Source organism: Carcharodon carcharias, chromosome 4, assembly GCF_017639515.1.
Source record: "Carcharodon carcharias isolate sCarCar2 chromosome 4, sCarCar2.pri, whole genome shotgun sequence".
Lineage (NCBI taxonomy): Eukaryota > Metazoa > Chordata > Chondrichthyes > Lamniformes > Lamnidae > Carcharodon > Carcharodon carcharias.
The window spans coordinates 113,923,583-113,944,952 of record NC_054470.1 but is presented as its reverse complement, the minus strand read 5'-3'; the positions used below and the strand labels follow the sequence as shown (position 1 = coordinate 113,944,952).

At 44.1% G+C, this 21,370-nt stretch overlaps 1 protein-coding gene across 4 annotated transcripts in view; it reads left to right on the top strand.

Moving 5' to 3' along the window:
- Positions 1-21,370, top strand: part of fam189a2 (family with sequence similarity 189 member A2) — a 109,541-nt gene that overhangs the window by 43,152 nt on the left and 45,019 nt on the right. For 3 of the 4 annotated variants that reach the window (XM_041186784.1, XM_041186787.1, XM_041186786.1), the window contains exon 3: positions 5,497-5,607. The exons of the other annotated variant lie outside the window; for it this stretch is intronic. In XM_041186784.1, the coding sequence (XP_041042718.1) occupies positions 5,497-5,607 (111 nt within the window). The remainder of the gene's footprint in view (positions 1-5,496; positions 5,608-21,370) is intronic. 4 annotated transcript variants of the gene reach the window in all.

Genomic DNA, 21,370 nt, shown 5'->3' with positions numbered 1-21,370 from the left:
GATAGTATGGGGAAAAGGCATTGAAGTGGATGATCAGCCATGATTATATTGAAAGGCAGGGCAGGTTCGACCGGCTGAGTGGCCTACTCCTGCTCCTATGTTCCTATGTTCCCAGCTCACTGTCTTCATCTGCAGCAAATGTGACAGAGACTGCCATGCCAGTGTGGGGCCGCTGAGCCACACCAGCTTAGCACAGAGTTGACCGTCATGGGTGCAAGCCATTGTCTTAAGAGATGGGAAGGCCTCCACTTATCCAAAAGACGGCATCTCAGACAGTGGAGCACTCCCTCAGCCAGGGGACTCAAATTCAGAGCCTTTCCACTTGGGCAAGAGTGCTTCCCCAATGCGCTGTAACTGATACCCTGGTAGGTTCCCTGTCGGGTCAGTCCAGTTGACTCAAAGGGAAAAACCCAACAGAGCTCAGGTTTTTTTTTAAGTACACTCATAAGAAATGGGATGAAACTTTTAAAGAATAAACCTAAAACTAGTAAATTTCCCGTAGCATCGCTCGTTTAGGGTACAGAGTGTGGGTTCTGATACTTATCACTGTTCCATTGCTGCTTACTGATAGAGGAATAGAAGGATATGCTGATAGGATTAGATGAAGTAGGGCACACAAGCACTGGCATGAACCTGTCGGGCCCAATGGCCTGTTTCTATGCTAGACATTCTATGTAATGTGAAGTTTGTATATCATTGTAATATGTATGATCTACTTTATTTTATTCTATCATTGGATGCAGGGTGTCATAACGCCAGCATTTATTGCCCATCCCTAATTGCCGTTGAGAAGGTGGTGCTGAGCTGCCTTTTTGAACTATTGCAGCCCCTGTGGTGTAGGTACACCCACAGTGCTGTTAGGGAGGGAGTTCCAGGATTTTGACCTAGCGACAGTGAAGGAATGGTGATATATTTCCAAGTCAGGTTGGTGAGTGGCTTGGAGGGGAACTTCCAGGTGGTGGTATTCCCATGTGTCTGCTGCCCTCGTCCTTCTAGGTGGTAGTGGTCACAGGTTTGGAAGGTGCTGTTGAAGGAGCCTTGGCGAGTTGCTGCAGTCCATCTCGTAGATGATACACACTGTGTTGTTGGTGGAAGGAGTGAATGTTTATGTTGGTGCATGGTGTGCCGATCAAGCGGGCTGCTTTATCCTCTATGGTGTCCAGCTTCTTAAGTGTTGTTGGAAAGCCGCAGGAAAGTGGAGAGTATTCCATCATACTCTTGACTTAATTGTACCTTGTAGATGGTGGACAGGCTTTGGGGAATCAGGAGGTGAGTTACCCTCTGCAAAATTCCCAGCCTCTGACCTGCTCTTGTAGCCACAGTATTTTTATGGCGAGTCCAGTTCAGTTTCTGGTCAATGGTAGCTCCTAGAATGTTGATGATGGGGTATTCAGTGAAGGTAATGCCATTGAATATCAATAGGAGATGGTTAGATTCTCTCTTATTGGAGATAGTCATTGCCTGGCACTTGTGTGGTGCGAATATGACTTGCCATTTATCAGCCCAAGCCTGAATGCTGTCCAGATTTTGCTGCACTTGGACACGGATTGTTTCAGTATCTGAGGAGTCGTGAATAGTGCTGAACATTGTGCAATCATCAGTGAACATCCCCACTTCTGGCCTTATGATTGGAGGGGAGGTCATTGATGAAGCAGCTTAAACTGACTGGCCCCAGGACACTACCCTGAGGCACTCTGCAGTGATGTCCAAGGCTGAGATGATTGGCCTCCAGCAACCACAACCATCTTCATTTGTGCTGGGTGTGAATCCATCAAATCATTTATCACTAACTTAGTACTGCTTCCATTTTGTTGTCCAAGGCCATGGATTCAAACGCAAACTCTCATAGTATACTGTACCACCCCCATTCCACTGGACAGTAATAAAAGAAACAGTTACAATTATATAACATCTTTCACAGACTTGGGACATCCCGAAGTAATTCAGAGTCAATGAAGTACTTTTTTGATGTGCAATCACTGTTGTAATGCATAAACTGTGGGAGCCATTTTGCGCATAGCAAGATCCCATATGATCAGCATTGGGATGATGACACTTGAATAATAGAGCACAGAAGGAGGTCATTTGTCCTATTGTGCTTGGTTGCTTCCTTTATCACTTTACAAATCTAACTTATAAGGTACTCACATTGTTTATCCCTCCATAAAACCTTTTATTAAGTTAAAAAAGGAACAGAGTTTCTGCCAACTGGGGAGGCTACAGAGAGAGGGAGCAACAAGGATATGGAGGGATTTAGAGATGTAAACTTGGGTGGGTAATATTTTTCTGTGAATGTATTATGTAACCACACACTAGCTAACTCTACTGGTGTGGCAAATTTATTAGGATTCTTTGAGGAGGTAACAAGCAGGATAGATAAAGGGGAACCAGTAGATGGCGTTCCAATTGGCATTCGATAAGGTACCGTACATAAGGCTACTTAATAAGGTAAGAGCCCATGGTTGTTGGGGGTAGTATGTTAGCATGGATAGAGGCTTGGCTAACTAATAGAAGACAGAGAGTTGGGATAAGGGGGTAATTTTCAGGATGGCAACCTGTAACTAGTGGAGTGCCACAGGGATCAGTGCCGAGGCCTCAATTATTTACAATATATATTAATGACTTGGATGAGGGAAGTGAATGTACTACTGCTAAATTTGTGATAGGTGGGAAGGCAAGTGGTGAAGATGACACAGAGTCCACAGAGGGATATAGACAGGTTAAATGAATGGGCGAAAAGTTGGCAGATAGAATATAATGTGAGGTTATGCACTTTTGCAGGAAGAATAGAGAAGCTGAATATTATTTAAATGGATAAAGACTGCAAAAAGCTGTGACACAGAGGGATTTGGGGTCCTTGTGCATGAATCCCAAAAAGCTAACATACAAGTTCAGCAGGTAATAGGGAAGACAAATGGAATGTTGGCCTTTATTTCAAAGGGAATGGGAATATAAAAATAGGGAAGTCTTGCTAAAACTATGCAAGGTACTAGTTAGACCACACCTAGAATACTGTGAACAGTTTTGGTCCCCTTATCTAAGGAAAGATATACTGGCATTGGACGCAATCCAGAGAAGATTCACTAGGTTAATCCCAGGTGTGCAGGGATTTTCTTATGTGGAGAGGTTGAGTAGGTTGGGCCTGTACTCATTGGAGTTTAGAAGAATGAGAGGCGACCTTATTGAAACATATAAGATTCTTAGGGAGCTTGGCAGGGTAGATGCTGAGAGGTTGTTTCCCCTTCTGGGAGAGTCTAGGACCAGAGGGCATAATCTCAGAGTAAGGGGGCGTCCATTTAAAACAGAGCTGAGGAGGAATTTCTTCTCTCAGAGGATAGTCAACCTGAGGAATTCTTTACCGCAGAGGGCTGTAGAAGCTGGGTCATTAAGTATATCCAAGGCTGAGATAGACAGGTTTTTAATCAGTAAGGGAATCAAGAGTTATGGGGAAAAGGCAGGAAAGTGGAGTTGAGGGTTTTCAGATCAGCCATGATCTCATTGAATGGCTGAGCAGATTCGATGGTCCGAATGGCCTATTTCTGCTCCTATGTCTTATGGTCTTATAATCCTTCACTGTATTAGCAGTTCACAGTCAACAATATATCTCATTGCTGAGGTGATAGATGACCTAATTCTGTGCACAAGGCATGCTCGCATACACAGACACAAGCACATACAAGCACAAATGATTTAATGTGGTTTTTTTCTTATTATTACCTGTTTTACCCCCACTAATGCCTGTTATTTAGACATGGTTCCATTTCTGAGTCAGTTACATTTTAGATACTAGCTAAGGTGAGAAAATAGATGTCCCCACCAATACTGGAATAGTGTGTGTGTCTGTGTCTGTGTGCATTATATCTATGTATGGCCTTTGTGTGTATGTGTGCATCTGTGCGTGTGCGCATGGATGTCTGTTTGTCTGTGTGCACATTTACGTACTTGTGCATGTGTGTGTATTTTTGTGGATGTATGTATGTTTGTTTGCACATCTGTGCCCGTATACTTTGTTTGTGCATGTATCTATGTGTCTTCGTACATGTTGCTTGTATGTACTTTTGTCTATGTATGAGAGCATGTCTGCAGGTGTGTCTTTGCATGAGTGTCTGCCTGTGTTGATGTGTGTGTATACATGTCTGTGTGTGCATGCATACATGTCTGCTTGCTTGTATGTCATTGCCTGTCTGTGTGTACCTGTGTTTGTGTGTGTGTGTGTGTGTGTGTGTGTGCGTCTCTGTGCCTACGTGTGCCTGTGCTAATGTCAGGGCTTGTGATCTTTGTGTACCATTAGCAGGAACCTGTGTTTTTGGAAGTGTTGGGCAGAGGCTGCCAATCCCCCCATTAATTCGAGGAGCTAAGGTAAGAGGGTCCCCAGTCTGCATTGAACAGCAGCTGCACTCCATTTGGACCAGGACAAAGGGCCCAGTTTTTGGTGATAGTTGTCAGCGAGCGTTGACATGCTGACAGTCAATGTGAAATTCTGTGGTTGGCATTTGTGATTGGAGGGTATTGAACCAACTCTTCAGATAGCTTCTCCTTAAGAGTGGTAAATGGGTAAAGAGAAAACACAATATAAAAACTATGGGTTACTTATTTAATCAATGCATGGAACAATGCAGTATTTGTGAACTGCTTATTGAATAGTATATTCGCATTAAACACTGTCTAACGCTATAATTATGAATCTTGCTTAAGTGGGGTTTTCAAAAGTTCCAAGTGTGGCTTTTACTCCATGCCCCTACTGGGAGTTTAATGAACTGCAACTTTCAAGCTGCGGCACATTTTTTTTTCCACAATTAGTTTTCCAGTGCTGTCATTTCACATGTTTCAAATCTTGATGCTGTAAGTTCCATGCAGCCTTTCCAATCTCCATCTTCTTCTGTGTCCAAGTTCCTCTTGAGTTTTCGAGTTCAGAGTTTGAGCAACTGAGGTCCCCGATGCTCCCCCAGCCCATGCTGAATTCACAGCACAGAAACAGGCCATTCGGCCCAACTGATCCATGCTGGTGTTTATTCTCCTGAAGAACCTCCTCCCACCCTTCTTCATCTCACCCTATCAGCATTTCTGTCTATTCCTTTCTCTCTCATATGTTTATCTAGCTTCTCCATAAACATATCCATTCTATTCACCTCAACCACTTGTACAGTAGCAAGTTCCACATTCTCACCACTCTCCGGGTAAAGACGCTTCTCCTGAATTCCTCATTGGATTTATCAGTGACTATCATATATTTATGACTCAGAATTTTGGTCTCCCCCACAAATGAAAGCATCTTCTCTGTTCCCACCCGATCAAACCCTTCTGTAATTTTAAAGACCTCTTTTAGATCGCCACACAGGCTTCACTTTTCTGGAGTGAAGGAGCATCAACCAATCCCCTCTTTTGCAAGCTACTCTCTGATGTCCACTTTAGAAGAGTACATGGAATTCCGTGTTGTGCTGTGCCAGACTGATGGACGAGTGGTCCTTTGTTGATCGGTATCTTCTCTTGCTCTAGGTAAACCTGTTCATCCTGCTGTCCGTTGTCTGTGTCCTCCTGAACTTGGCTGGATTTGTTCTCTCATGCCAGAGTGCTCAGTTTGTGTCTGGCATTGTGGACTGTGAGCTGGTGAGTATGGCAGGGCTGTCTCTTATGGATTAGCAATCGGGTCGGGGGCGGGAGTGATGGGGGGTTGTAGTGGTAAACTCTGATAATGGATCTAACCCTTGGGAATAACTTGAAACGTTAAGTGTACCTTTAAAGAACTAGAAGCCAAATTGAATAAGGGTTGGGGGTAGACTTCAATCATAAAAGAGTATCATGCTCTGATTTAATATTTGTTGGTTCCATAATGTGATATTCCCATAACAATTATAGAATGATAGAGCACAGAAGGAGACCATTCAGTCCATCCTATCTATGCTGGTATTTATATTATAAATGAGCCTCTTCCCACCCTACTTCATCTCACCCTATCAGCATGTCCTTTCAATCCTTTCTCCCTCGTGTGTTTATATTTGAAAGATCTATCCAATCAGCCCGACTTCCCTACTCCTCACCCATAGCCCATTTTCCTTTGCTTCAAGTATTTATCCAATTCCCTTTTGAAAGTTCCTATTGAATCTGTTCTCATCACTCTTTCAGGCAGCGTATTCCAGATCACAATAACTCGCTGTGTTAAAAAAAAAATCCTCATCTACCCTCCGGTTCTTTTGCCAATTATCTTCAATCTGTATCGCTCTGGTTAGTGATCCTCCTGCCACTGGAAACAGCTCAATTTTATTATTTACTCAATCAAAATCCCACATGATTTTGAACACCTCTATTAAATCTCCCCTTCCTTCTCTGTTCTGAGGAGCACAACCCCAGTCTATCCAACAGGCACTAAATAAAAGTATAGGTTTTATTGACTTTTGCCAGGAGAATATTGTTTTTTTTATTCTCTTCATGTCAGCCAATGATTCTAATTGAGAAGATGAGTAGAAATCCTAATCCTGGACAATCCTGGCTGTGGTTAACCCCAGATATACTGCGTGGGTGTGAGGTGATTGAATCTTTCTCCAATTTTCAACGCTTACCTTTAAAGAACTTGAAAAGTCTTGCACCATACAACACCCCTCATGACCTCAGGATATTCCACAGTGCTTTACAGCCAATGAAGGACTTGCCGCTGTTGTAATGGTGGAAATGCAGCAGTCAATCTATACACAGCAAGATCCCACAAGCAGTGATCTGATAATGATCGGATAATCTGTTTTTTGTGATGATTGGGGGACAAACATTGTCAGGACATTGGGGAGAAATTCCCTGGTTGTCATTGCAATACTGCAGCAGAATGTTCTATGTCCACCTGAGAGGGTAGATTGGTTTAGCACGTCATTCTTGGAATTTGTAAATAAGGAGCTTCATGACTGCTCCAAAGGTAACTTTTCATACAAGGATGAGCGTCTTGAGCCCATATTAAGACACTGTTGGTGTTATTGTCAAGCACTCCCTGTGAAAGTGGCTTCTCACTAGAGAGAAAATAGGGCTGGATTTTTTTACTCTCTTGCCAGTGGGTCCGAAGGTCGGGGAGGCTTGTAAAATACAGCAAGCGGCCTGCCTGCTGCCTACCCCCCTGTCCCTGACCTGTACGAAATTTTACAATGGGCTGGGAAGGCATCAGGCCACCTGCCTGTCCTTGGGCCTATTGAGGCCCTTAAGCGGTCAATTAATGGTCATGTAAATGCCTCATCCTGCCCCTGCCACTATCTTATCTGTGGCGGGGTTGGAGGGGGCCATATCATGCGGGTGCCCTGGCAGCTTTTACTGGGCGGGCTAGTGTCAGACAAGGAGACTTCCTATGCTCATCCCCTGGGTCCATTGAAGGCAACACCCCATCTACCCTCCCCAAGGTCATAATTCCCCTGCCCTCTCAAACCAGGCCCCCTAAACCTTAAGCCCCCTCGCTGAGACCTGCCAGCATCACCCTGGCGAAATCCCCTCTCACTTGCCTTAGTTTCTGGCTCCAGCAATGATCTCCTTTGGGGACTGCCTGCAGTCCCAGTAGGGTCCACTGCATCTAGCTGGTGCTGCTGGGACTACAGAGTTGCTGGCCATTCTATAGGCCAACAACTCTCTGAGGTGGAGCTTCCTGTCCCTGAGGGGCTGAAACCGTGCCTCCGATCTACTAATGGCCATTGAGTTACAGTGGGCCAGATGTTCTTCCCAAGGGTGGGCTCCCTTTTGAACTGAGGAAACAGGGGAACAAGGATAAAATCCAGCCCGAAAGATCACAGAATCACTTTTGATTTTGAAAAGAATATGAGCTTGGCAGTTGCTTTGAATGAGTCACCCATTCCATTAGTAAGAGTTCGAAGCAGGAGAGAGCACTGCCTCTAACTGTACAGATTTTGGTGTATGGCTCAATATGACAGACTTCATGACTCCTACAAAAATAAAAAAAAGTATCCCAGTTTTTTGATTTAACTCCCTGGAGGAATGTAACAAGATTTGAACCTTGTTACAGCTCACATGGAGCTTTGCCAACTTTTTTATTTTTCATTCACAGGAAGTGGGCTTCACTGGCCGAGCCAGCATTTATTGCCCATCCCACTTTCCCTTGAGAAGGTGGTGGTGAGCTGCCTTCTTGAACCGCTGCAGTCCATGTGGTGTGGATACACCCACAGTGCTGTTAGGGAGGGAGTTCCAGGATTTTGACCCAGCGACAGTGAAGGAACGGCCGATATGTTTCCAAGTCAAGATGATGAGTGGCTTGGAGGGGAACTTCCAGGTAGTGGTCTTTCCATCTATCTGGTGCCCTTGTCTTTCTAGATGGTACTGGTCATGGGTTTGGAACGTGCTGTCTTAGGAGGCTTGGTGAGTTTCTGCAGTGCCCGTTGTAGATGGTAGACACTGCTGCTACTGTGCGTCAGTGGTGGAGGGAGTGAATGTTTGTGGATGTGGTGCCAATCAAGCGGGGCTGCTTTGTCCTGGATGGTGTCAAGCTTCTAGAATGTTGTGGGAGCTGCACTCATCCAGGCAAGTGGAGAGTATTCCATCACACTTCTGACTTGTGCCTTGTAGATGGTGGGCATGCTTCCTGAATTCCTGAGGTGAGTTACTCATCACAGAATTCCCAGCCTATGACCTGCTCTTGTAGCCACAGTATTTATATGGCTAGTCCAGTTCAGTTTCTGGTCAATGGTAACCCCCAGGATGTTGATATTGGTGGATTCAGTGATGGTAATGCCATTGAATATCAAGGGGCGATGGTTAGATTCTCTCCTGTTGGAGATGGTCATTGCCTAATACTTGTGTGCTGTGAATGTTACTTGCCACTTGTCAGCCCAAGTCTGGATATTGCCCAGGTCTTGCTGCATTTGGACCGCTTCAGTATCTGTTGAGTCATGAATGGTGCTGAACATTGTGCAATCATAAGTGAACATCCCCACTTCTGACCTTATGATGGGAGGAAGGTCATTGATGAAGCAGCTGAAGATGGTTGGGCCAAGGACACTACCCTGAGGAACTCCTGCAGTGATGTCCTGTGGAGCTGAGATGACTGACCGCCAACAACTACAACCAGCTTCCTTTGTGCTAGGTATGACTTCAACCAGCGGAGAGTTTTCCCCCTGATTCCCATTGACTCTAGTTTTACTAGGGCTCCTTGATGCCACACTCTGTCAAAAGCGTCCTTGATGTCAAGGGCAGTCGCTCTTGCCTCACTTCAGGAATTCAGCTCTTTTGTCCATGTTTGAATCAAGGCTGTAATGAGGTAGGAACTGAGTGGCCTTGGCAGAACCCAACTGATAGTCAGTGAGCAGGTTATTGCTAAGCAAGTGTTGATGACCCCTTCCATTACTTTACTGATGATCAAGAGTAGACTGATGGGGCAGTGATTGGCCGGTTTGGATTTGTCTGGCTTTTTGTGTACAGGACACACCTGGGCAATTTTCCACATAACCGGGTAGATGCTGGTGTTGCAGCTGTACTGGAGCAGCTTGGCTAGGGGCGTGGCAAGTTCTGGAGCACAAGTCTTCAGTACTATTGCCAGAATATTGTCAGGGCCCATAGCCTTTGCAGTATCCAGTACTTTCAGCTGTTTCTTGATATCATGTGGAGTGAATTGGATTGCCTGAAGACTGGCATAAGAATATCTCTCATTTATATAGCTTCCTTAATGTCACAAGATGTCCCAAGGCACTTCACAGGAGCTCTGTCAAATAGAATTCAACACTGAGCCACAAAAGACGATATTAAGACATGAGACCAAAAGCTTAGTCAAAGAGGTTGGTTTTAAGGAGCATCTTAAAGGGGGAGAGGGAGGCAAAGAGAGAATTCCAGAGCTTAGGGCTGCAGGCAGCTAAAGGCTGAGCGACAAAAATCAAGGATGTGCAGCAGGCCAGAAGCGCAGAGATCTCAAAGGATTATAAGGCTGGAGGAGATTGCAGAGATAGGGAGGGGTGAGGCCATGGAGGGATTTGAAGACAAGGATGAGGATTTTGAAGTCGAAGTGTTACTGGATTGGGAGCCAGTGTAGGTTAGCTACTTGAACTGGTAGGGGGCTTTGTTTTACTAGTTTGTTCTTGTTTTGTTACAAATTGAATGTTCTAGAGAAGAAACAAATGAAACTAATTGGGGAATGGCTTTCCCGCTTGGTAAATAGTCCCAGTGAAACCTTGAATTAAATGTTCTGTCAGGACCTGGACGGCCTTTTGTCTCTGCAATTTAACGTTGGGTCCATGATCAGTAAATATCCATTCAATCCTCTCATGAGCAGTAAACTTGCTTACTTAGGCTTCAGTGCGCTAGTGACATATGAGGCAGACAAAGCACATGCTTATATCTGTTTCAGTAGCTTGTTCTTCCTGGAACAGGTCACCAGCCTTTCACCAGAGGCTATAACATGAGGGGCACTATACATGACTGACCAGGAAACTCTCCGACTCCTACTGCTGACCCTAGGTGTATTAGAAGGATTTGCAAGTTGATAATCAACCAGTCTGGCCTCATCAACACACCTTCCATGGCCATCAGGTACTGGAGTGGGACTTGATCCTAGAACTTCTGGCTCAGAGGCAGGGACACTACCCATTGCCCACAAAACCTTCGTGAGCAGCAAAAGTCACCATTGATTGCAAGAATGCATTGCCGCCGTTGTGCCTAACCACACTCTGTCCTCACTCTAACCACAGTGAAATGGTCAATTGAAAGTGCGGACATTCAGCAGTCACTTTCTGCAACACGCTCCCCAGTTGGGAGGCACCAAACCCTGGATATTTGACCTCACATTCACCTCTGGTGAACAGCTGTCATCCTAAATCTCTGAGTGCTCTCATCAGCTGCTTGACAGGCCTGTGAGTGCCAACCGACAGCAGTTGTTGATAAAAATGAGCACAGGATATAAACTTTCTCACCTTTGCTAAGTTTATCTAGGCTTAAAAGCAAAGTTCTGCAGGGAGAAAAAGGTTCAACAAATGAGTAGTAGTGTTTCAACGAAAAGAACGTGCATTTCTATTGCACCTTTCACAAATTCAGCACGTCCCAAAGTGCTTTACAGCCAATGAAGTGTAGTCACTATTAATGGAGGGCAAGGCAGCAGCCAATTTGCACACAGCAGGGTCCCACTTAAAGCAATGCAATAAATGACGACATTTTCTGGTCTTCTTTGTTAAAGTAATTGAAGGTTCAACGTTGTTGTTCAGGACACCTCCCGCCAGCTCTTCTTTGAAATAGTGGCCGTGGGTTGTTTAATATTCACCGTTCATCAAATTCCAGCCTTGGTAACTGTTCTGCAGGCCCCACCCTGCACCAATTCAACAACATGTGTTCAAGGAGATGAATGAAATGAGTCCCTAACATTCCTGTAGTAGTTGAAGCAATGGGTGGGTGGGGTGGGGGCAGGCAGGAAAGAGGAGTTGAGACCACAACCAGATCAGCCATGATGTTATCAAATGGTGGAGCAGGCTCGAAGGGCCAAATGGCCTACTCCTGCTCCTAAATCTTATGTTCCTGTGACCCTAACCATTCTGCTTAAGACCTTAAAAACCTTGTACTCCCTGGTATTTAGAAGATCAATGCTGGTTTCTGTAACCCATTCGCGTAATTTAACCTTGGAGTCCAGGTATTGTGGTGAATCTGCATTGCACCACTGCGCTCCCTCCAGGGTCAAAGATCCTTCCTAAGGTGTGATGCCCAGAACTGCTCACCGGGCTATAGAAAAAAATCTGGGTGGGGAGTGGTGGATGGAGGTGGTGATGTAGTGGTAATGTCACTGGCCTAGTAATCCAGAGGCCCAGGGTAATGCTTCTGGCACATGGGTTCAAATCCCACCACAGCAGTTGATAGAATTTAAATTTGATTAATAAGTCTGGAATATGAAAGCTAATCTCAGTAACGGTGACCATGTAGCTATCATTGATTGTTATAAAAACCCATCTGCTTCACTAATGTAACCTTTTGGGGAGGAAATCTGCCGTCCTTACCTGGTCTGTCCTACATGTGACTCCAGACCCACAGCAATGTGGCTGACTCTTAACTGCTCTCAGAAATGGCCTAGCAAGCCACTCAGTTCAAGGGCGATTAGGGATGGGCAACAAATGCTGGTCTTGCCAGCGATGACCACATCCTATGAAATAATTTTTTAAAAATGGATAGATCCTTCAGAGAGCCACAAGCTCTCTCATTCTGTGATTCTACATTGCCAAAGTATTTGCAAAAAGGGTTCTCTGTTTATTCTGGGAATTTGATCAAAACCTACTTCGATATCAGTGGGAAGAATAATTTAAGCTCTTAGGGAGCTGAGACTTACCTAGCACAATAATCTTCGGATACAAAATTCAAAAAGACAAGAGGAATAGGGGCAAAAAGTATTCAACAGTGTAACGGATAGTCCTTCGTGAGAGATGTATGTGTCAAAACCCTTATCAAAATTGATGAAAACAATATAATTGGACTTGCCTGAGCTGTATAATGTTCTGCATTGCCTTTAAAAGACAAGACCTTCTCCAGAAGAAAATTGGACCGGCTCCTCTCTGATGCACCCATCTTTCACCGACACAGAGACCAGACATAATTTGCGTGTATGATTTTACACGGATGTTTCATTAAATGGTATAATTTCACATGTGATATGCTGGATCGGGATAAAATATAAAACATTATGGTTGAGTTCAGAAAGTGAGAAACAGGATGCAATCATGAAAAATTACCTTTTTGAGCTTGCAATCACACAGACAGACAGATAGATAGACAGACAGGTGGACACACACAGCCACATACACACACACACAGCCACACACGGACAGATACACATGCACTCATGCAAACACACACACACAGCACAGATACATGCAAACACACACACAGATACACAGACACACACATACATAGATGTACAGACAGACACACACCCAGACATGCTCACACACACGCACACAAACACGTTTTTTTAATTGCCCAGACCTTGCTGTAATAGAGGACCTTGTGATGAGCCCTGTTGGTTAGAATTTGTCAGTACCTGTTGCTCTAACATATTTTGAGCCATTACTCACTGGGAGTGTGAGCTGATAGCAGCACGGCCAGGGCAACAGGGTATCTGGGACTTCAGTGAAAGATGGGTTAACCTGCGTGACTTCAGAATTGGCAAACTAATAGAGGAACAACAGAGAAGGGAATAGACTGAAATGGATTCAAATCAGGTACAGAAAGAAATAAAGAGAAGGAAAGAAGCATTGCATTAAGAGAGAAAAATAAAAAGAGAAAAAGGAAAAGTAAGATAAAAATGTAAAAACTAAAATTTGATTTTTAAAAAATCTCTAAAAAAAACCAATTCGCTTCCTGCAGAAATATTCTTTTTCTGGGTCAAGGGAGGTTAATTGACATAATAGCAACAATTATCACATTATTAAATCATAGAACCATATGATGGTTATAGCACAGAGGGAGACGATTTGTCCCGTCATGTCTATGCTGGCTCTCTGATGGAACAATTCAGCTAGTGCCACTCCCCCACATTCTTCCTTTGCCCTGCAATTTTTTCATTTTCAGATAATAATCCAATTCCCTCTCGAGTGCCTCGATTGACCCTGCCTCCACCACACTCTCAGGCAGTGTATTCCAGATCCTAAACACTCACTGTGTGAAAATGTTTCTCCTGATGTTACCATTGCTTCTTTTGCCAATTACCTTAATGCTCTCTGGTTCTCAATCCTTCCACCAATGTGAACAGTTTCTCCCTATCTACTCTGTCCAGGCCCCTCATGATTTTGAACACATCTATCAAATCTTCTCTCAACTTTCTCTTCTCCAAGGAGAACAGTTCCAACTTCTCCAATCTACCTATCTGACTGACGTTCCTCATCTCTGGAACTATTTTTGTGAATCTTTTCTTCGCCCTCAAGTCTTCACATCCTTCCTAAAGTGTTGTACCCAGAACTGGATGCAATACTCCAGTTGAGGCTGATCCAGTGTCTTATTTAGGTTTAACATAACATCCTTGCTTTTGTACACTAGGCCCCTATTTAAAAAGCCCAGAGTACTGTATGCTTTACTAACTGCTCTCTCAACCTGTCCTGCCACCTTCAGTGGTTTATGTACACATACACCCAAGTCCCTCTCCTCCTGCACCCACTTTAGAATTGTATTCTTTATTCTATATTGTCTCTCTGCATTCTTCCTACCAAAATGAATCCTTTCACATTGCTCTGCATTAAATTTCATCTGCCATTTGTCCACTTTTGAAGTTCTACACCATCCTCCTCACAGTTCACAATACTTAAGTTTTGTATCATTGCAGATTTTGAAATTGGGCCCTATACACCAAGGTCTAGTTCATTAATATTATCAGGAAGAGCAGGGATCCTAACACCGACCTTTGGGGAACTCCAGTATAAACCTTCTCGGGTCCGAGAAACAACTGTTCACCACTAAAGCACTGCGGGTGTACCTACACCACATGGATTGCAATGGCTCAAAAAGGCAGCTCACCACCACCACTACCTCTAGGACAATTAGAGGTGGGCAATAAATGTTGGCCAGCCAGCGATGCCTTTATCCTGTGAAAATTTTTTAAAACAACTTCTTTGTTTCCTGTCACTCAGCCAATTTTGTATCTATGTTGCTGCTGTCCCTTTTATTCTGTGAGATCTCACTTTGCTCACAAGTCTGTTTATCAAATGCCTTTTGGAAGTCCATGTACACCACATCAATCGCATTGCCCTCGTCAGCCCTCCCTGTTACCTCTTCAGAAGTCTCCAGCAAGTTAGTTAAACATGATTAACAGCTTCAACTTTCGGCAGTGACGTTAATGAGCATTTAATGTGAAAATCCAGTATATTCTTAAAAATAACAGGGAGGCTGAGGGTGAAATGCCATTTGTGTGAAGCATTTGGAGCATTGGAGTAAATCAACCAGTCAGTTCTGGAGATTCACAACTCACAGCATATCTCTTCACAGTGTAGTTCATGGAATCAGGGAAACACAGCAGAAAAAAAGGTCAGATAAAAACAGAAAATGCTGGTAAAATCCAGCAGGTGTGACGACATCTGTGGAGAGAGAAACAGAGTTAACAGGCAGGATTTTCTGCACCTGCCCGCCGCTGGGATTGTCCAGTCACGCCACAACTCGATGGACTTCTGGCTGGGGCGCCGCCTCACCCACAGGGGGTCCCACTCACGACAGGGTCAGAAAATCCCGGCCAATGTTTTGAGTCTGTGTGACCCTTCTTCAGAGCTGGGGCATACAGAATCGAAACATTAACTCTGTTTCTCTCTCCACAGATGCTGTCAGACCTGCTGAGTTTTTCCAGCATTTTCTGTTTTTATTTAGATTTCCAGCATCACCAGTATTTTGCTTTTATCACAGAGAAAGACCATTTAGTCTGACTCGCCTCTGCTGGCTTTCTTAACGAGCAATCATGATTAGTTATGGCATTAAAAATGACATTCATTGTTGCAGCATTACTTTTCTAGCAAGAACTGACCGATTTGTATTTTTATGGCAGATATATTCAATTTTGGAATTGTATTTGTTCTGTCAGATGATACCAGTTCCCTTTCATCCCTCAAAGCCTGATCATGTTCACATCGAGAGGACACTGGTCATTAATACAAGCCGTTGTTATTTATGTTTCTGTATTTTTTGTGTTCATCAAGATGCAGGTGTATATTGCTGGGGAGCTGATTTTTTTTCATGTTATGTATTTGCTTGAATTAAGTACAAGGTAAAGAATTATCCCCTCCCTAATCCCCCCCCCCCCCCCCCCCCCCCCCCCCCCCCCACCCCCCATCCATGTACTCTGGGAATTCACCAGGGCTCCTTTGACAGCACCTTCCAAACCCACAAACACAGTAGCAGCAGTGTGTGCCATTTACAAGAGCACTGCAAGAACTCACCAAGGCTCCTTAGACAGCACCTTCCAAACCCACGGCCACTACCATCTAGAAGGACAAAGGCAGCAGACACATGGAAACACCACCACCTGAAGTTCCCCTCCAAGTCACTCACCATCCTGACTTGGAAATATATCGGCTGTTCCTTCACTGTCGCTGGGTTGAAATCTTGGAACTCCCTCCCTAAAAGCACTGTGGGTGTACCTACACCACAGGGACTGCAGCAGTTCAAGAAGGCAGCTCACCACCACCTTCTCAAGGGCAATTAGGGATAGGCAATAAATGCTGGCCAAGACAGCGACACCCACATCCCGTGAATGAATACAAAAAATCTTTGGTCCATGGCACCCACAGGAAGTCTGCATGACAGCATTCTGTCTTCCCAGAACTCAATTTCCTGTCCACTAAATTAAATGCATGGAAATCCATCAGCAATTGAGCATATCCCCAGCACGCACACCCCAATGATTTGGCACTTGGGAACTTTTATCCCAACATTCCTCAAAAATAACCTACAGTCTCTCTTCAGGTTCCATGTCCTAAGAGGGCATTGGCAACCATGGACCTCCATGTTACTCTCACTCTGGAGGCATGGATCATCTTCGTTGGTGATACACTCATCCAATTTGTGAGGCTCTTTAGAAAGGTCCTTATTTGTATACCTTGAACTCTTTTACCATCAATGTTTCTCATTGGCATCATGCTTTCCAAATCATGATTTCTTACTATGTCCCCAAGAAATTCCAACTGTCTCTTCCTGATCTTGGTCAACAGAGATCTTTCGGTCTCAGATTTTACTCGCGCCTCTTCACTGGTAATGTGACTTGTCCAAAATATCTTCATTATTCACCTCAAAAATCACAACTCTGCAGCCTCAATTCTTCTCTGCATTGCTTCGCAGATCAACCAACACCCGCTTCCAAATGTCAAAATCGAAGTAGCGTTCCAGGATACTCAGCTTTGTTTTCATGGCTAATTTTGGATTGCTCATAACTTCTTTCATTTTTGGAAATGCAGCCTTGGCTGTTCCAATCCTTTGTATTATTTCTTGGTTGCACTTTGTTGATGTAACATGCTGCCTAGATAACAATAGTTGTCTACCTGTTTGACCTTTTTCAGTCTTCACCGTGATCTTACATTCTGGTATGATTTTCTTTTTGGACAGTATTTTTTCTCTTTCCTTACAATTTATGCTCATCCCTTTCTTCTCACTTTCACTCACTACTCTATCCTAAACCTTTTACAGTTTCTCTTCAGAATCGGCAATAAGAATAGTGTCATCGGCGTACCTTATTTTATTAAGGTTGTAACCTCCAAAATATAATCCAGGAAGGTCTTCAATCTCTCCAGGAATTGATTAATTAATTAAGCAAGAGTAACCTACAGTACCAGTATGAAATGTCTATTGACCATGTAGTTACTTTTATTCCTGCTAATTGGGATTGGAAGAAGGAAAGAACTTACATTTATATAGCACCTTTCGAGACCTCAAGACATTCTAAAACACTTTACAGCCAAATAAGCACTTTTTTGAAGCGTAGTCACTGTTGTAATGTAGGAAATGCAGCAGCCAGTTTACACACTGCAAGCTCCCATAAACAACAATACGATATGTGTCCAGATAACCTTTTTTGGGGGGATGTTGGTTGAGGGGTAAATGCTGGTCAGGACACAAGGGAGAACTTGCCTGTTCTTCTGCGAAATAGCGCCGTGGAATCTGCATGAGACGTCAGGCAGAGCCTCGGTTTAATGTTACATTCAAAAGATAGCACCACTGCATGACACTAACTATCAGCCTAGAATTTCACACTCAAGTCTCTGGAGTAGAGCCTGAACCTACAACCTTCTAACTCAGGGACAAGGGTGCTACCCCCTGAGCAGCAGTTGACATGCAATCCTGATACTGGTTGCCAATTAGTGCTATTAAGAGGTGCTGGGTGGAGACTGTCTCAACTCATTTAATGTAGGACAATTTGAGCTGGAAGTGGATGATGTTTTCTTTCTTTCACTGAATGTGGGCATCGCTGGCTGGACCAGCATTTATTGCCCAAACCTAATTACCCTTGAGAAGGTGGTAGTGAGCTGTCTTCTTGAACCGCTGCAGTCCATGTGGTGTATGTACACCCACAGTGCTGTTAGGGAGGGAGTTCCAGGACTTTGACGCAGTGACAGTGAAGGAACGGTGATATATTTCCAAATCAGGATGGTGAGTGGTTTGCAGGAGAACTTGCAGGTGGTGGTGTTCCCATGTGTCTGCTGCCCTTCTCCTTCTAGGTGATAGAGGTCATGGGTTTGGAATGTGCTGCCGAAGGAAGCTGGGTGAGTTGCTGCAGTGCATCTTGTAGAAAGTACACACTGCTGCTACTGTGCGTCAGTGGCAGAGGTAGAGAATGTTTAAGGTGATGGATGGGGTGCCAATCAAGCGAGCTGCTTTGTCCTGGATGGTGTTGAGCTTCTTGAGCATTGGAGCTGCACTCATCCAGGCAAGTGGGGAGTATTCCTTCACACTCCTGACTTGTGCCTTGTGGATGGTGGGACAGGCACTGGGGAGTCAGGAGGTGAGTTACTCACTGCAGAATTCTCAGCCTCAGACCTGCTCGTGCAATCACAATATTTATATGGCTGGTCCAGTTCAGTTTCTGGTCAATGGTAACCTCCAGGATGTTGATAATGGGGGATTCAGCGATGGTAATGCCATTGAATACTTTGATCTCATCAGATTGGACTGAATTCAAATGAGTATTTGTGTGATACAGTTTAAGTGGTGGTTTTGTTAATGTTGTTCATTGTCAATAGCTGTCCTTTTGGCAGTTACTGGCAGTCAGTGTGCCTGATGTGATTGATCTACAGTGACTTCCATAATGCAGGATTAATGATTGTAAACTAATCATTCCTTATCGAGTAACAGTGAGCAGTTTGATTGCCCAATCATAATTCATGGAATCGTACAGCAAAGGAGGACCATTCAGCCCATTGTGGCTGTACTTGCATTTTCAAAAAGCTATCGAATTAGTCCCACTCCCCCTCCGTAGCCTTTCCTTTTCAAATACTTATGCAAATGCCTTCTGAAAGTTGCTATTGGATCTGCTGTATTGCTCTTCCATTCATTCCAGATCACAAGAAGTCAAAAAACAAATTCATCTCATCTCAGCTTTGGTTCTTTTGCCAATTACCTTAAATCTATCGCCTCTGAATAGTTACTGTTAGTAATTAAATAGTTACTAACTGCCAGTGGAAACAGTTTTTCCTTATTATCAAAATCCTTCATAATTTTTGGACGCTTCTATTAAATCTCTCCTTGACCTCCTCTGCTCTAAGGAGAACAATCCCAGCCTCTCATGTTTGAAGAGGCACGACTGAAGTCCCTCATCCCTGGTACCATTCAAGCAAATTTTCTGTGCACCTTCTCCAAGGCTTTGACGTCCTTCCTAAAGTGCCACAACCCAGAATTGGACACAATACTCCAGCCGAGGCTGAACCAGTGTTTTATAAAGGTTTAACACAACTTCACATTTACTAAACATCAATGAACATGATATAAGATTTGGGCCATGTGAGGTGCAGATTTCTTGGTGTTTGGCTCAGGTTTCAAGGCGAGTAGAACAGAAGCAACATGAGGACATTTATTTTTACTCAGCGGGTTGCTGCGATCTGGAATGCGCTGCCTGAATGGGCGATGGAAGCAGATTCAATAGGAACTTTCAAAAGGGATTTGGATAGACACTTGAAAGGAAAATAAATTACAGGGCAATGGATGAAGGAGCAGGGGGGTAGTGCGACTAATTGGACAGCTCAACTAAAGAGCCAGCACAGACACGGTGGTTTGAATGGCCTCCTCCTATGCTGCATCATCCTGTGACCCCTCTGAAAAATGCCTCACTCAACTTCCTCGACAGAATTCACTCTGCCAATCAATTCCCATAGTACATCAAACCCAATAAAGAACAAACATGGCTGTCACCAAACAGCATCACACAAAGCTGATGCCCATTTATGTTGCAGTGACGGGTTGGTTGTGAGAGCTGTCATCAGGTGCAGTGCTGCAATCTAAGCAGGGCTAGGATTGTGTCTCCGGAGGGTTGGAATGCCATGGTGTGAAGTGTTTCTGCTCTGTATCCAGGAGATAATCAGTACAATGTAAATAGCCATCACTTCTTACTGTAGGGTCTTCTGTCCAGTCCTGGCCACAGCGGGATGAGAGCTGATCCATACAAGTTGGGCTTGCAACCTGTGCTCAGCTACTTTGTCTCAAAATGACCTTGACATCAGGAAACTTTGTGACCATAGGGAACGTTCGCATTCATGACTATGGAGCTATTGAGCAGGTGCAAATCCCACTACCGCTATTGTGAAGAAGAGCAGGATGTTGACTGTATAATAATTGGGTGTTTAATTGTATTCAGGTGGTGGGCATTAACTGGGGATTCACTTGTGCTCCTGTAAATAGGAGCAGATTAAAACCATGGTTGTTGGGTTTGAAGGTGCATGCTTGTAATGTGTATCTCTGTAAATAAAAGTTTAATAAATGTGTTAAGATTAGGTTTCAGCTCTATCTTTCATAGCTGTCCATAGTATAAAAAAGGGAAGTTCTTCCCATTATCATGGCCAATGTTTAGCCCTCAACCAACTTTACTAAACAGTATAACATTGTCACTGTGTGTGGGTTGGGTACCATGTTTCCTTCTTTCAAATTAGTTCTTGGAACATGAATGTCATTGGCAAAACCAGCATTTATTGCCCAACCCAAATTGCTGGTGAGCCGGAAATGATGAGGCACTTACAACTGAGTGGTTTGCTAGGCCATTTCAGAGTCAAATACTTTGACGTGGGTCTGGAATCACATGTAGGCCAGACCAGGAAAGGATGGCAGATTTACTTCCCTAAAGGACATTAGTGAACCAGATGGGCTTTTATGACAATCCAGTAATCTCATGATCATGAGTGCAGCTCCAATAACACTCAAGAAGCTTGATACCATCCAGGACAAAGCAGCCCACTTGATTGGCACCCCATCCATAAACATTCACTCCCTCCACCACTGATGCACAGTAGCAGCAGTGTGTACCATCTACAAGATGCACTGCAGGAATTCACCAAGGCTCCTTAGACAGCACCTTCCAAACCCATGACTGCTACCATCTAGAAGGACAAGGACAGCAGACACATGGGATCACCACCACCTGGAAGTTCCCTTCCAAGCCACATACCACCCTGACTTGGAAATATATCGTCGTTCTTTTACTGTCACTGGGTCAAAATCCTGGAACCCCCTCCCTAACAGCACTGTGGGTGTACCTATACCACATGGACTGCAGCAGTTTAAGAAGGCTGCTCACCATCACCTTCTCAAGAGCAATTAGGGATGAGCAATAAGTGCTGGCCCAGCCAGTAGCGCCTACATTCCATGAATGAATAAAAAATTCATTAACAAAATTAGCATTGTAATTCCTGATTTATTAATTAATTGAGTAGACATGGTGGGATTTGAATTCATGTCTGCAGAGCATTAATTCAGACCT